At 51.8% G+C, this 13,263-nt stretch overlaps 1 protein-coding gene across 2 annotated transcripts in view; it reads right to left on the reverse strand.

Annotated features, from left to right (window-relative positions):
* LOC119962207 (sterol 26-hydroxylase, mitochondrial-like) overlaps positions 1–13,263 on the reverse strand; it is a 64,715-nt gene that overhangs the window by 34,873 nt on the left and 16,579 nt on the right. For both annotated transcript variants that reach the window (XM_038790175.1, XM_038790173.1), the window contains 2 exons: positions 2,716–2,915; positions 564–761 (listed from right to left, as the gene is read on the reverse strand). In XM_038790175.1, the coding sequence (XP_038646103.1) occupies positions 564–761; positions 2,716–2,869 (352 nt within the window). In that variant the 5' untranslated portion in view covers positions 2,870–2,915. The remainder of the gene's footprint in view (positions 1–563; positions 762–2,715; positions 2,916–13,263) is intronic.

Here is a 13,263-nt window from a genome sequence, read left to right on the forward strand (position 1 = left end):
GGGGGGGGGGGGGGGGGGGGGGGGGGGGGGGGGATAAGGCAATGGGGAGGCTCAGTACCAGAATGGTGGGGGTTGCCATTCCTATTCTCCAACTGGACGATAGGAGGGGCCAAGATCCAAAGTGGCCAATGGAACTTGGCCCCTCTGAGAACTGCCCTCAGGTACAACGTAGCACCTTTAATGAAGCGATAAAAACATCCTCAAGGCAGCAGATTGAGATGTTGGGACGGGTGACTAAAGGCTTGGTCAAAGAGGTGGGTTTTAAAGAGTGTTTCAAAGGAGGAGAGAGAGGCGGAGAGTTTAAGAGAGGGATTTGCAGAGCCTCGGGCCCCCGACAGTTCAAGGTTTGGCCGTCGGTGGTGGATTAAACATGGAGATGCACAAGAGGACGGAATGAGAGAAGCACAGGTATCTCAGAGGGTTGGAGGATGTCGGGAGCGATGAGGCCTTGGAGGGATTTGAAAACAAGGATGTAAATTTTGAAATCGCGGCAGGTCGGGACTTGGCGATTCCCCGAGGCGTTAACCAACGACAGGTGCTAAGACTCTAAGAGATTTGATTACCAAAGTCGAACATGGTGTCCCAGGCCATCAGGTACTGCTTCCAAAATGGCAGCCAGTTCCGCGTCCACTTTGGTAACAGGTCACAGTACACAAGCGAGCGGAACATGGTGGTGACAGCCTCGATGAATTTCTGCGTATCCTCCGGAATCTTCTGCTGGAGACAGCCCAGTCGGACCTCAAACAGGATGGCAGCAATGGCTGTTCAACAAGAGGGGCATCACTATTAGACATCACAAATAGCAGGGACTCAGATTGACGAACTGTGCTGAGGAGGGACGAGAGAGAGCGAGAGAGAGAGAGAGAGAGAGAGCATGCAACAGATAATTTACACTCCACCCCCCCCCCCTTAGCTCCCATCTCAAACATTCCATGACATGTCCCCCCCCCCTCCCACCCCCCCACCTCTGTTTTTTTTAAAGGTTCTGAAGTCACAGCATCTTTACAGCACAGAAGGAAGCCATTCGGCCCATCGAGTCTGCAGTGACTCTCTGAAAGAACATTCTGCCCCGCCCCACTGCACTGCTTTATCCCCGTAACCTCATCGTTCCTTTCACCTTGACTGAACCTGCCTCCACCACCCTCTCAGGGCGTTTCGAGAGTCAGGTTGAGAGGTAACAAAGGCACGGATGAGAGTTTTGGCGGATGTGTTGAGGCAGGGTGTCTGCGGAGAGGGAAGTGAGCCATCTTGGTGAGGGGGAGGATATTTTGTCAGAAGCTAAAATCAAGGTCGAATAGAGTGTGCGAGTTGCAAACAGTCGAGTGCCACCTCGGAGAGAGCCGGGCAGGGGTTGGAATCAATGGTTATAGTTTGTGCTGGAGGTTACAAGGAACTGGATTGTGTTCTTTCCACTGTTTAATTGGAGTAAGTCGCTCAGTGATGCGACAAATTGGAGACAGTGGCAGGGCCGTGAGACAGGTTGGGGGGGGGGGTGAGGCAGAGCTGGGCGTCCTCAGTGTAATTGTGAGATCTAATGCTGTGGTTCCAGATGATGTCACCGGGGGGCAGTGTGTAGCTGAGAAACAGGGGCGGGGAGACAAGGATAGATCCCTGGGGGGACACCAGAGGTAACGGTGCGGGAGCAGGAAGATAAACCATCCATGGTGATTGTGGTGGTATGGATATGAGCACTGCCATTGGTGCAGAGCACTGGCTTCCCATTGGCTCTGGCTGGTCATGTGCCTCTCGTCCGATTGGTTGGGACTAGTCATGTGACTGCTCTCCAATTGGTCGAGGGGCAAGTAGGCCCCGCCTCCAAGGTGGGGTATAAGTACCCAGAGTTCCCGGCGGTCGGTCATTCTCTGTAGTCGACCACCGGGCTAACAACTCGCTGATTAAAGCCACAGTTCGGATCCTAAATGTGCCTTGAGTCGAATTGATGGTACATCAGTGATTCTCTGGGTAGGATTGGATAAGAATGGAAGTAAGGGGGGAGCAGCCCCACCCAGCTGGAGGACAGTGGAGAGGGCGCTGGAGGAGGATGGTAGACAGCTCGAGGAGGAAGAGTTTCCCTTCGTCAAGATCACGCAGGGTGGCAGTTATCAGAAGTGGAACTGGGTGATGGCAAAATAGCCCTTCCCTATGTGGTGAAATGCATCACTGTAGATACACAAGGAGTTAATGTAGGTGCACTGCAACTAGATAAACACTAGAGGGAGCACCAGAGACATCATGACACACAGACATTCAACCAATAGGTCAGTAAAATAGGTCACGACCAATGGGCAGTCAAGACACACCCAGAGGTGACACTACCACAAGGGGGCTACCCATATAAAAGGACAGGGCACACATGCTCTTTCTCTTTCCATGGGCGACACTCAGAGAGACAGGGGCAGATCAGAAGCATCACACCCACCACATGGATTAGAGCGGACTGGTTAGTTAGACTGAGTTACTATAGCAAGATCAGCAGGAGAGTCGAACTCAAGTAGGAGAATTGTTCAATAAATGTGTTAAACCTATCTCCAACCTTCCTTTGTCAGAGCATACATCAAGGAAGCAGCTTATGCTACATGAAGAAGCAGAACACAACATTAAAAACTGTTTGAATAGTTTCCCAGGAGAATAACGCCTCCCCCAGGAAGCTCGCCATGTCAGCCCCCCCCCCCCCCCACCCCAAAAGTAAATAAACCAGCTCTGAATTGCCCTCACCTTCAAAGGTGTACCTCTGCAGTTCTTTGGTGATGTTGTGCACCATGACCCCTGACCCATTCACTGAGCGTAGCCACCGGATTCGCTCAATGAGGTCTGAAGCCACCTGGTTGATGATGCCCTGGTACAAGGCGGCTTCCTGTGGTCTCAGCATCCTTTTGTTCAGCAAGGCGCGCAGTCTGTACCATTCCTCTCCCTCCCTGAGTGAAGGAAAGACCATGGGCTGTCAGGGAGATGGTTGGCTGGCCTGCTAAAGGCTCCATCTTAACATGAACGATTCAACATGGCTACCTGCATGCTAGTTTAATATTACTTCTGTGACATTATGCGAAATGTTCAGAGTACAATGGGTTAATGTCATATCATAATTAACCACTAGATGGAGCTAGATGCAGAACTATATAAAGCACTGACTCATGGGCTTCTGGGAAAAGACTGGAGAGGTGTAGTGAGAGAGATCAGAGTCGACTAAGTGTGTACATTGTAGATTACTAGATTATTGTCTACTATAGGAGTAAGTGGTCGAGCTTTAGTAAGTAGTGTAAATAAAAGTTAGCTTTTTTAATGAACTTAGCTTCTGTGCTTTGTGAACACTACGACATCAGTCCTGATAACAGAATTACAAAGAACACCACAACTTTGAGCAGATTCGTCAAGGGTACAGAGATTATTGAACCAGAGACAGGTCTATGTTGATGAAATCTGCTCTCAAAGATGTGCGGGTTAGGTGGATTGGTCATGCTAAATTGCCCGTAGTGTCCTAATAAAAGTAAGGTTAAGTGGGGGGGTTGTTGGGTTACGGGTATAGGGTGGATACGTGGGTTTGAGTAGGGTGATCATGGCTCGGCACAACATTGAGGGCCGAAGGGCCTGTTCTGTGCTGTACTGTTCTATGTTCTACTTTCTTTATTCACGTCTTTGTCATTTTTAACAAACTGATAAATAATAACAATGATCTTTATTGTCACAAGTCGGCTTACATTAACACTGCAATGAAGTTACTGTGAAAAGCCCCTAGTCGCCACATTCCGGCGCCTGTTCGGGTACACGGAGGGAGAATTCAGAATGTCCAATTCACCTAACAGCATGTCTTTGGACTGTGGGAGGAAACCGGAGCACCCGGAGGAAACCCACGCAGACACGGGGAGAACGTGCAGACTCCGCACAGACAGTGACCCAAGCCGAGAATCAAACCTGGGGCCCTGGAGCTGTGAAGAAACAGTGCTAACCACTGTGCCATCAGAAATAAAAGAAAGGGGGAATAAGGAAGCAAACAGCGAATAAAAAATAAGGACCCTTCTAACACTCAAGATTGACACCATCCAGGACGAACAGCCCGTTTGATTGGCAGCTCATCCACAAACCTTCACTCCCCGCACAGACAGTGACCCAAGCCGGGAATTGAACCCGGGTCCCTGACGCTCTGAAGCAACTGTGTTAGCCACTGTGCTACCGGCAAATGTGCCCCAAATAAATTTCAATATGGGGAGTCAAAGTAAAATTGAAATTATTTTTTTAAAAGTCTAAACACGGCTGTAGAGCAAAAATGATCTGGGGTTAAATATTCACAAATCACTAAAATCAGCGACACAGGATAAGATAAAAAATTGGTGAACTAGGGTTTTATCCCAGGATGGGACAGCAGATACATTCCGTTAACTTTGTGCAGAACCTTGGCCAGGTCATTCACAGAGATGCTCTGCAGGGTCCCAGTCTCCCTATTAATGGCAGAGGCTGGAGAAGGGACCAAAAAAAAGGTTTCCAAGGGTGACAGGAATTGAGAGGTTATAATTATCAGGAAATATTGGAGAGCTGGAACATTCTTGTCCAGGGAAGGAGGAGATTGCGGTTGACAAGCGAGGTCATTAACAATCTTAAGCTGTTCAATATGGTGAAGGTGGAACGGGTGTTACAGGCCACCACAAACTAAGAGCCATAAATATCAGATATCACAAAGGAACCCCAGGAATTCAGGAAAAACCTGTTTACCCATAGTGTGGTGAGGATGTGGAACTCGCTGCCACAGGGATACATAGATACATTTAAGGGCAAGTTAGATCTAAGCAAAGTCGTTTTGGTGACATCCATTTTAGGGTAAGTCTTTCCATATAAACATTGAGTCTTGCTGAAAAGAAGGGACCATCGAAGCTTCTTATCCTGCACTCAGCAAGACACTTCGCAACAATACTGATGGAAGGAGGATTTGTACGGTGGCGCAGTGCTGTCTCATGACACCGAGGACCCGTGCTCAAGCCCGGCCCCGAGTCCCAGGTCACTGTCCGTGCGGAGTCTGCACATTCTCCCCGTGCCTGCGTGGGCCTCACCCCCCACAACCCAGAGATGCGCAGGGTAGCTGGATTGGCCACGCTAAAATTGGATGGATGCATTTGTTTTATTGTCACTTTTACCGAGGTCCAGTGACAAGTATTTTTCTGCGAGCAGCTCAAACAGATGCCCCTTAATTGGAATTTGTTTTTGAAAAACAATACTGATATAAGGGGAAAACAACAATTTATAGTGTATGAAAAGAAGGTTCTGAAAGGCTGGAAAGTAGACTCTGATTGGTAGATGTATTTCCATGGAGAATGCACCAGGTGACTGACAGTTAACTGCCGAGCATTGTTTGAAATTTAAACCAAGCAGCTTGACCCTGATTGGTCATGGAATTATTACCCTGAGGATTGGGTCAGCGAATGACTGTCATTTATTTTGTTTAGCTAAAACAGGCGCAGTCCTTGTCGATGATTTATCCAAACTATTGTGACAAATATTCTGAAAAAAAGGGGCTGGTTTAGCACAGGGCTAAATCACTGGCTTTAAAAGCAGACCAAGGCAGGACAGCAGCACGGTTCAATTCCCGTACCAGCCTCCCCGAACAGGCACCGGAATGCGGCGACTAGGGGCTTTTCACAGTAACTTAATTTGAAGCCTACTTGTGACAATAAGCGATTTTCGTTTCATTTCAAATAGATACAGGATAGGCTGCCAAACTGTCAGGATGGTCACCACGTTAAGGGTCCCTCATCATGTTCAGGGTCGCGTCCTGATCCTTTCGATAGGGTGGAACACAAGACACCTTCCTAACCACCGACGAATGTTAACATGGCAGCCTGCACTAAGACTGTTTCGAGGTCAGAGTGTTTGGAAATACTCTTTCCAAAGAGAGAATCAGTTTGTTTAGCAAATCCTCTTGAGGTTCTATGTAAAGCAGAAAATGGCCATTTAGTCAAGACTCCAATTTCTTATACTCCTCATTGTTCGCCAAATTCGCCGTGTTAAATTTAATCTGCAACTCCACCAGCCTGCCTCTGTCCTAGAACAAAGAACAAAGAAAATTACAGCACAGGAACAGGCCCTTCGGCCCTCCCAGCCTGAGCCGATCCAGATCCTTTATCTAAACCTGTCGCCTATTTTCCAAGGTCTACTTCCCTCTGTTCCCCGTCCATTCATATATCTGTCCAGATGCATCTTAAATGATGCTATCGTGCCCGCCTCTACCACCTCCGCTGGCAAAGCGTTCCAGGCACCCACCACCCTCTGCGTAAAAACCTTTCCACGCACATCTCCCTTAAACTTTCCCCCTCTCACCTTGAAATCGTGACCCCTTGTAACTGACACCCCCACTCTTGGAAAAAGCTTGTTGCTATCCACCCTGTCCATACCTCTCATCATTTTGTAGACCTCAATCAGGTCCCCCCTCAACCTCCGTCTTTCCAATGAAAACAATCCTAATCTACTCAACCTTTCTTCATAGCTAGCACCCTCCATACCAGGCAACATCCTGGCGAACCTCCTCTGCACCCTCTCCAAAGCATCCACATCCTTCTGGTAATGTGGCGACCAGAACTGCACGCAGTATTCCAAATGTGGCCCAACCAAAGTCCGATACAACTGTAACATGACCTGCCGACTCTTGTACTCAATACCCCGTCCGATGAAGGCAAGCATGCTGTATGCCTTCTTGACCAATCTATCAACCTGCGTTGCCACCTTCAGGGTATAATGGACCTGAACTCCCAGATCTCTGTACATCAATTTTCCCCAAGACCCTTCCATTGACCATATAGTCTGCTCTTGAATTTGATCTTCCAAAATGCATCACCTCGCATTTGCCTGGATTGAACTCCATCTGCCATTTCTCTGCCCAATTCTCCAATCTATCTGTATTTTGTTGTATTCTCTGACAGTCCTCCTCGCTATCTGCAACTCCACCAATCTTTGTATCATCCTGTTGACATGTCTCTACCCTCTGCACACTTCACAGTGCTTCAACTTTTGAAATTTCTCCCAGCACACCCAAGTCCAGGGCATTTTGAAAGTCCATTTACACCACATTCTCATAAACCTTTTCTTCACCTTCTCTCCAATACCTTCACATCCTTCCTAAAGTGTGGTGCTCAGAACAAAGAAAGAACAATACAGCACAGGAACAGGCCCTTCGGCCCTCCAATCCTGTACCGGTCATGATACCCCCCTTGGCCCAACCCTCAGCCCTTCCTTGTGCCGTATCCCTCTATACCCATCCTATCCATGTGTTTGTCAAGATGCCTTTTGAACGCCGTTAATGTATCTGTTTCCACAGCCTCCCCTGGCAACGTGTTCCAGGCACTCACCACCCTCTGTGTAAAATACCTGCCTCACACATCTCCTCTAAACTTTGCCCCACGGACCTTAAACCTATGCCCCCTGGTGACTGACCCCTCCACCCTGGGAAAGTGTGCCTGCCCATCCACTCTATCCATGCCCCTCATAATCTTGTAGACCTCTATCGGGTCCCCCCTCAACCTCCGTCTTTCTAATGCAAACAGTCCGAGTCTATTCAGCCTGTCGACATGGCTAACACCCTCCAGACCAGGCAACATCCTGGTAAACCTCCTCTGCACCCTCTCCAAAGCCTCCACATCCTTCTGGTAGTGTGGCGACCAGAATTGTGCGCAATATTCCAAGTGCGGCCTTACCAAGGTTCTATACAACTGGAGCCTGACTGGCTAGACAAATACTGTAGTTGAGGTTGAACCAGTGTTTTGTAAAGGTTCACCATAATTTCCTTGCTTTTGTACCTTCCGCTCCTGTTAACAAAGCTGGGGATGCTGTTGTTTAATTAAACCATTTTCTCAACCTCATTCCCCATTACCACTCCCATTCTGTTGATACATTGATAAAGACTTTTGGTGTTTGCTTTGTTTGATCTTGCAGATTTCCTTCAGAACCTATCCCTTTCCTTGTATCCCTGTGTTGTTCTATTATATTCTCCCAGTCCATTTGGATTTAAATTTGTTCAAGTTTTTCCTTCCAGCTGACTGCTCTCTCCGACCTCACTTGTTGACCCTGGTTGCTTACGACACAGGTAGAACTCTTGTCTTTAAGGGGTATTTACTGCTGTTGTTTTGAGCCAAATACTTCTCTGAAAACTTCCCTCTGTTTGTATATGGGTTTGGTCATTACTACATCAGCCCAATTAACTGCAATCAATTCTCTCCCTCCCACCCAGTATCAAATTCACTCATATTATGGTCACTGTTCACAGCATGTTCCCTTTGCCTCAGATTGTTAATTCATTAGGAGGCATGGTGGCATAGTGGTTGGCACTGCGGCCTCACAGCTCCAGGGTCCCAGGTTCGATTCCCCGCTGGGTCACTGTCTTTGCGGAGTCTGCACATCCTCCCCGTGTCTGCGTGGGTTTCCTCCGGGTGCTCCGGTTTCCTCCCACAGTCCAAAGATGTGCAGGTTAGGTGGATTGGCCATGATAAATTGCCCTTAGTGTCCAAAATTGCCCTTAGTGTTGGGTGGGGTTGCTGGGTTATGGGATAGGGTGGAGGTGTTGACCTTGGGTAGGGTGCTCTTTCCAAGAGCTGGTGCAGACTCAATGGGCCGAATGGCCTCCTTCTGCACTGTAAATTCTATGATAAATTGCCCCGTAGTGTCCAAAGATGCACAGGTTAGGTGGGGTTATGGGGTTGTGGGGTAAGGTGGAGGTGTGGGCCTCGGTCGGGAGCTCTTTCGGAGGGTCGGTGCAGACCCGATGGGCTGAATGGCCCTCCTCTGCACCTTAGGGATTCTATGGAATTCAAGTTCATTACTCGTCGTTAAATCCAGAAAGTCCCATTCCTTTAACTGTTCCAAACTCAGCCAGCCCAAAACAAACTACCCTCCAAACTTTCCAGAAATTAATTGTCTTTATTGCTTGAAGTATTCTGCTATTACGAGAGATTTAAAAGCTTCCAAGTGAGCGGCCATCGATTCAACCTGATTGAGACGTATAAGACGGTGAGGGGGATTGGCAGAGTGAACGTTTCCTCTTGTGGGAGACTATTTAAGACAGAGATGAGGAAGCAGATGTCCCAGAAAGGGTTGTGAGACTTTGGAATTCTTTGCCTCAAAGGGTTTTGAGGCAGCGCCTTTGAATTTTTTAAGGCACAACACAGATAAATTCTTGATATGCAAGGGGGTGAAGGGTTATCAGGGGTAGGGGAATATGGAGTTGAGGATCAGCCATGATCTGACTGAATGGTGGAACAGGTGTGAGGGGCCGAGTGGCCTATTCCTGTTCCTAATTCATACACATATATCCACCTCACTGAGTCCTTCTCCCACCCACTAACTCATTTAAATCCTTCCTCTTTGTCTTATTGACCTTTTTCTCAAGGATATTGATACACAGGTATGGGCGGAACAGTAGCACAGTGGTTATCACTGATGCTTCACAGCGCCAGGGTCCCGGGTTCGATTCCCGGCTTGGGTCACTGTCTGTGCGGAGTCTGCACGTTCTCCCCGTGGTGTCTGCGTGGGTTTCCTCCGGGTGCACCGGTTTCCTCCCACAAGTCCCGAAAGACGTGTTGTTGGGTGAATTGGACATTCTGAATTCTCCCTCTGTGTACCCGAACAGGCGCCGGAATGTGGCGACTAGGGGCTTTTCGCAGTAACTTCATTTGCAGCCTACTCGCGACAATAAGCGACTTTCATCTCATTGATGGACATCCATCCATTCCAGGACTGCCAGCCAATCGGAGGGCTGGCAGCTCAGCAGTGCCATCATAAATGGTGGCCACTCCTGGGATTGCAGCTGGAAAAAGAGGATGCGATTGAGGGAGGCTGCCCTCCCAATCTGATCAATCAGGTCGAGGAGCTTCAGAGCCAGTCAGCGAGGCCTGGCAAGCGGGCATGAATAAGAGGCCCTCGCACATTCTCCAGAGCCCCTTGGGAGGCCATGAGACATTACCTGGCAGTGGGCCAGCACAGCGGATGACCGACCTGCCCCAGGTAAATTGGTAGCAAATTGGTGACGGGAAGAGGGGCCATTAAATGGCTACCTGATTGATGGGATCCACATTTGCCACGCTGACAAAATGGCATTTATAGTCAATTCCTCCCCACCCCCTCCCCCCACCCTCAGCCACACAACCCCTCCCCCCACCCTCAGCCACACAACCCCTCCCCCCACCCTCAGCCACACAACCCCTCCCCCCACCCCACCCTCAGACACACTATCCCCTCCCCCCACCCCACCCTCAGCCACACAACCCCTCCCCCCACCCCACCCTCAGCCGCACAACCCCTCCCCCCACCCCACCCTCAGCCACACAACCCCTCCCCCCACCCTCAGCCACACAACCCCTCCCCCCACCCCACCCTCAGACACACTATCCCCTCCCCCCACCCCACCCTCAGCCGCACAACCCCTCCCCCCACCCCACCCTCAGCCACACTATCCCCCTCCCCCCACCCTCAGCCACACAACCCCTCCCCCCCACCCCACCCTCAGACACACTATCCCCCTCCCCCCACCACCCTCAGCCACACACCCCTCCCCCCACCCCACCCTCAGACACACTATCCCCTCCCCCCACCCCACCCTCAGCCACACCACCCCTCCCCCACCCCACCCTCAGCCACACAACCCCCCCCCCACCCCACCCTCAGCCACACAACCCCCTCCCCCCACCCCACCCTCAGCCACACAACCCCTCCCCCCACCCTCAGCCACACAACCCCTCCCCCCACCCTCAGCCACACAACCCCTCCCCCCACCCCACCCTCAGACACACAACCCCTCCCCCCACCCCACCCTCAGCCACACAACCCCTCCCCCACCCCACCCTCAGCCACACAACCCCTCCCCCACTCCACCCTCAGCCACACAACCCCTCCCTCCCCACCCCACCCTCAGCCACACCACCCCTCCCCCCACCCCACCCTCAGCCACACAACCCCTCCCCCACCCCACCCTCAGCCACACTATCCCCCCCACCCCACCCTCAGCCACACTATCCCCTCCCCCCACCCCACCCTCAGCCACACAAACCCCTCCCCCCACCCCACCCTCAGCCACACTATCCCCCCCACCCCACCCTCAGCCACACAACCCCTCCCCCCCCACCCCACCCTCAGCCACACTATCCCCCCCACCCCACCCTCAGCCACACAACCCCTCCCCCACCCCACCCTCAGCCACACTATCCCCTCTCCCCACCCCACCCTCAGCCACACCACCCCTCCCCCCACCCCACCCTCAGCCACACAACCCCTCCCCCCACCCCACCCTCAGCCACACAACCCCTCCCCCCACCCCACCCTCAGCCACACTATCCCCTCCCCCCACCCACCCTCAGCCACACTATCCCCTCCCCCCCCCCCACCCTCAGCCACACAACCCCTCCCCCCACCCCACCCTCAGCCACACAACCCCTCCCCCCACCCCCACCCTCAGCCACGCTATCCCCCCCCACCCCCACCCTCAGCCACGCTATCCCCCCCACCCCACCCTCAGCCACACAACCCCTCCCCCCACCCCACCCTCAGCCACACAACCCCCTCCCCACCCCACCCTCAGCCACACTATCCCCTCCCCCACCCCACCCCTCAGCCACACAACCCCCTCCCCCCACCCCACCCTCAGCCACACAACCCCTCCCCCACCCCACCCTCAGCCACACAACTCCTCCCCCCACCCCACCCTCAGCCACACTATCCCCCCACCCCACCCTCAGCCACACAACTCCTCCCCCACCCCACCCTCAGCCACACTATCCCCTCCCCCCACCCCCACCCTCAGCCACGCTATCCCCCCACCCCACCCCACCCTCAGCCACGCTATCCCCCCACCCCACCCTCAGCCACACAACCCCTCACCCACCACCCTCAGCCACACTATCCCCCCCACCCCACCCTCAGCCACACAACCCCTCCCCCCACCCCACCCTCAGCCACACAACCCCTCCCCCACCCCACCCTCAGCCACACTATCCCCCCCCCCCCCCCCCCCCCCCCCCCCGCCCCCCACAAATTCCCCACCTCCTTCCCATCCCCGGAGGTAAATAAGATCCAGCCAGTCAAAGTATGTGCCTTAGTCTGCATATCATTGTGTTTGTCCCTCTGTCCCCTGTCAGTGTGTGTCTGTATCTTTCTGTCAATGCTGTCTTTCTGGGTGACTGTGTGTCTGTGTGAGTGTGTATGTGCCTGTCTCTGTGAAGGTGTGAGTGTGTATTTCTGTGTGTTGTCTATGTGTGTGTATCTGTGTATGTATATCCTGTGTGTGTGTGTGTAAATGGGTGTGTATGTGTGAGTGTGTGTGAGTGTGTTTGTGTCTGAGTGTGTGTATATCTGTGTGTGTTAGTGTTTGTGTGTTTGAGTGTGAGTGTCTGTGTGATAATGTATGTGCGTGTCTGTGTGTGTACGTGGGTGTGTGTCTGAGTGTTTCTATGTGTGTGTCTTTGTATGTGTGTGAGTGTGCATATGGGTGTGTGTGTCTGAAGTTGTCTGTGTATGTGTGTGAGTGTGTGTGTCTGAGTGTGTCTGTGTCTATGTGTCTGAGTGTGTGGGTGTTTGTGTGTGCGTGTATGTGTGTGAGTGTGTCTGTGTGAGTGTGTGTGAGTGTGTGTGTGTTAGTGTGTGTGAATGTGTGAGTGTGTCTGTGTGAGTGTGTGTGTGAGTGCGTGTGTGTGAGTGTGTGCATGTGAGTGGTGTGTGTGTGAGTGTGTGTGTATGTGAGTGCATGTGTGAGTGTGCGTGTGAGCATGTGTGTGTGTGTGTGTTAATTTTATGTGAGTGTGTGTGTCTGTGTGAGTGTGCCTGTGTGAGTGTGTGTGAGTGCGTGTGTGTGTGTGAGTGCATGGGAGTGTGTGTCTGAGTGAGTGTGTATGTGTGAGTGTGTGTGTGTGAGTGCGTGTCAGTGTGTGAGTGAGTGAGTGTGTGTGTGTGTGTGTGAGTGTGTGTGTGAGTGTGTGTGTGTGAAAGTGAGTGAGTGAGTGAGAGAGTGTGTGAGTGTGCGAGTGTGTGTGTGTATGAGTGTGTGTGTGAGTACGTGTGTGTGACATGAGTGTGTGTGTCTGTGTGTGAGTGTGTGTGTGTGTATGAGTGTGTGTGTGTGTGTATGGGTGTGTGTGAGACTGAGTGTGTGTGAGTGTGTGTGTGAATGTGTGTGAGAGTGAGTGAGTGTCAGCGTGTGTGTGAGTGTGTGTGTTTGTGAGTGTGTGTGAGTGAGTGTGTGAGTGGTGTGTGTGCGAGTGTGTGAGTGTGAGTGTGTGTTTGTGTGTGTGTGTGTGTGAGTGA

Source organism: Scyliorhinus canicula, chromosome 2 (assembly GCF_902713615.1).
Source record: "Scyliorhinus canicula chromosome 2, sScyCan1.1, whole genome shotgun sequence".
NCBI lineage: Eukaryota > Metazoa > Chordata > Chondrichthyes > Carcharhiniformes > Scyliorhinidae > Scyliorhinus > Scyliorhinus canicula.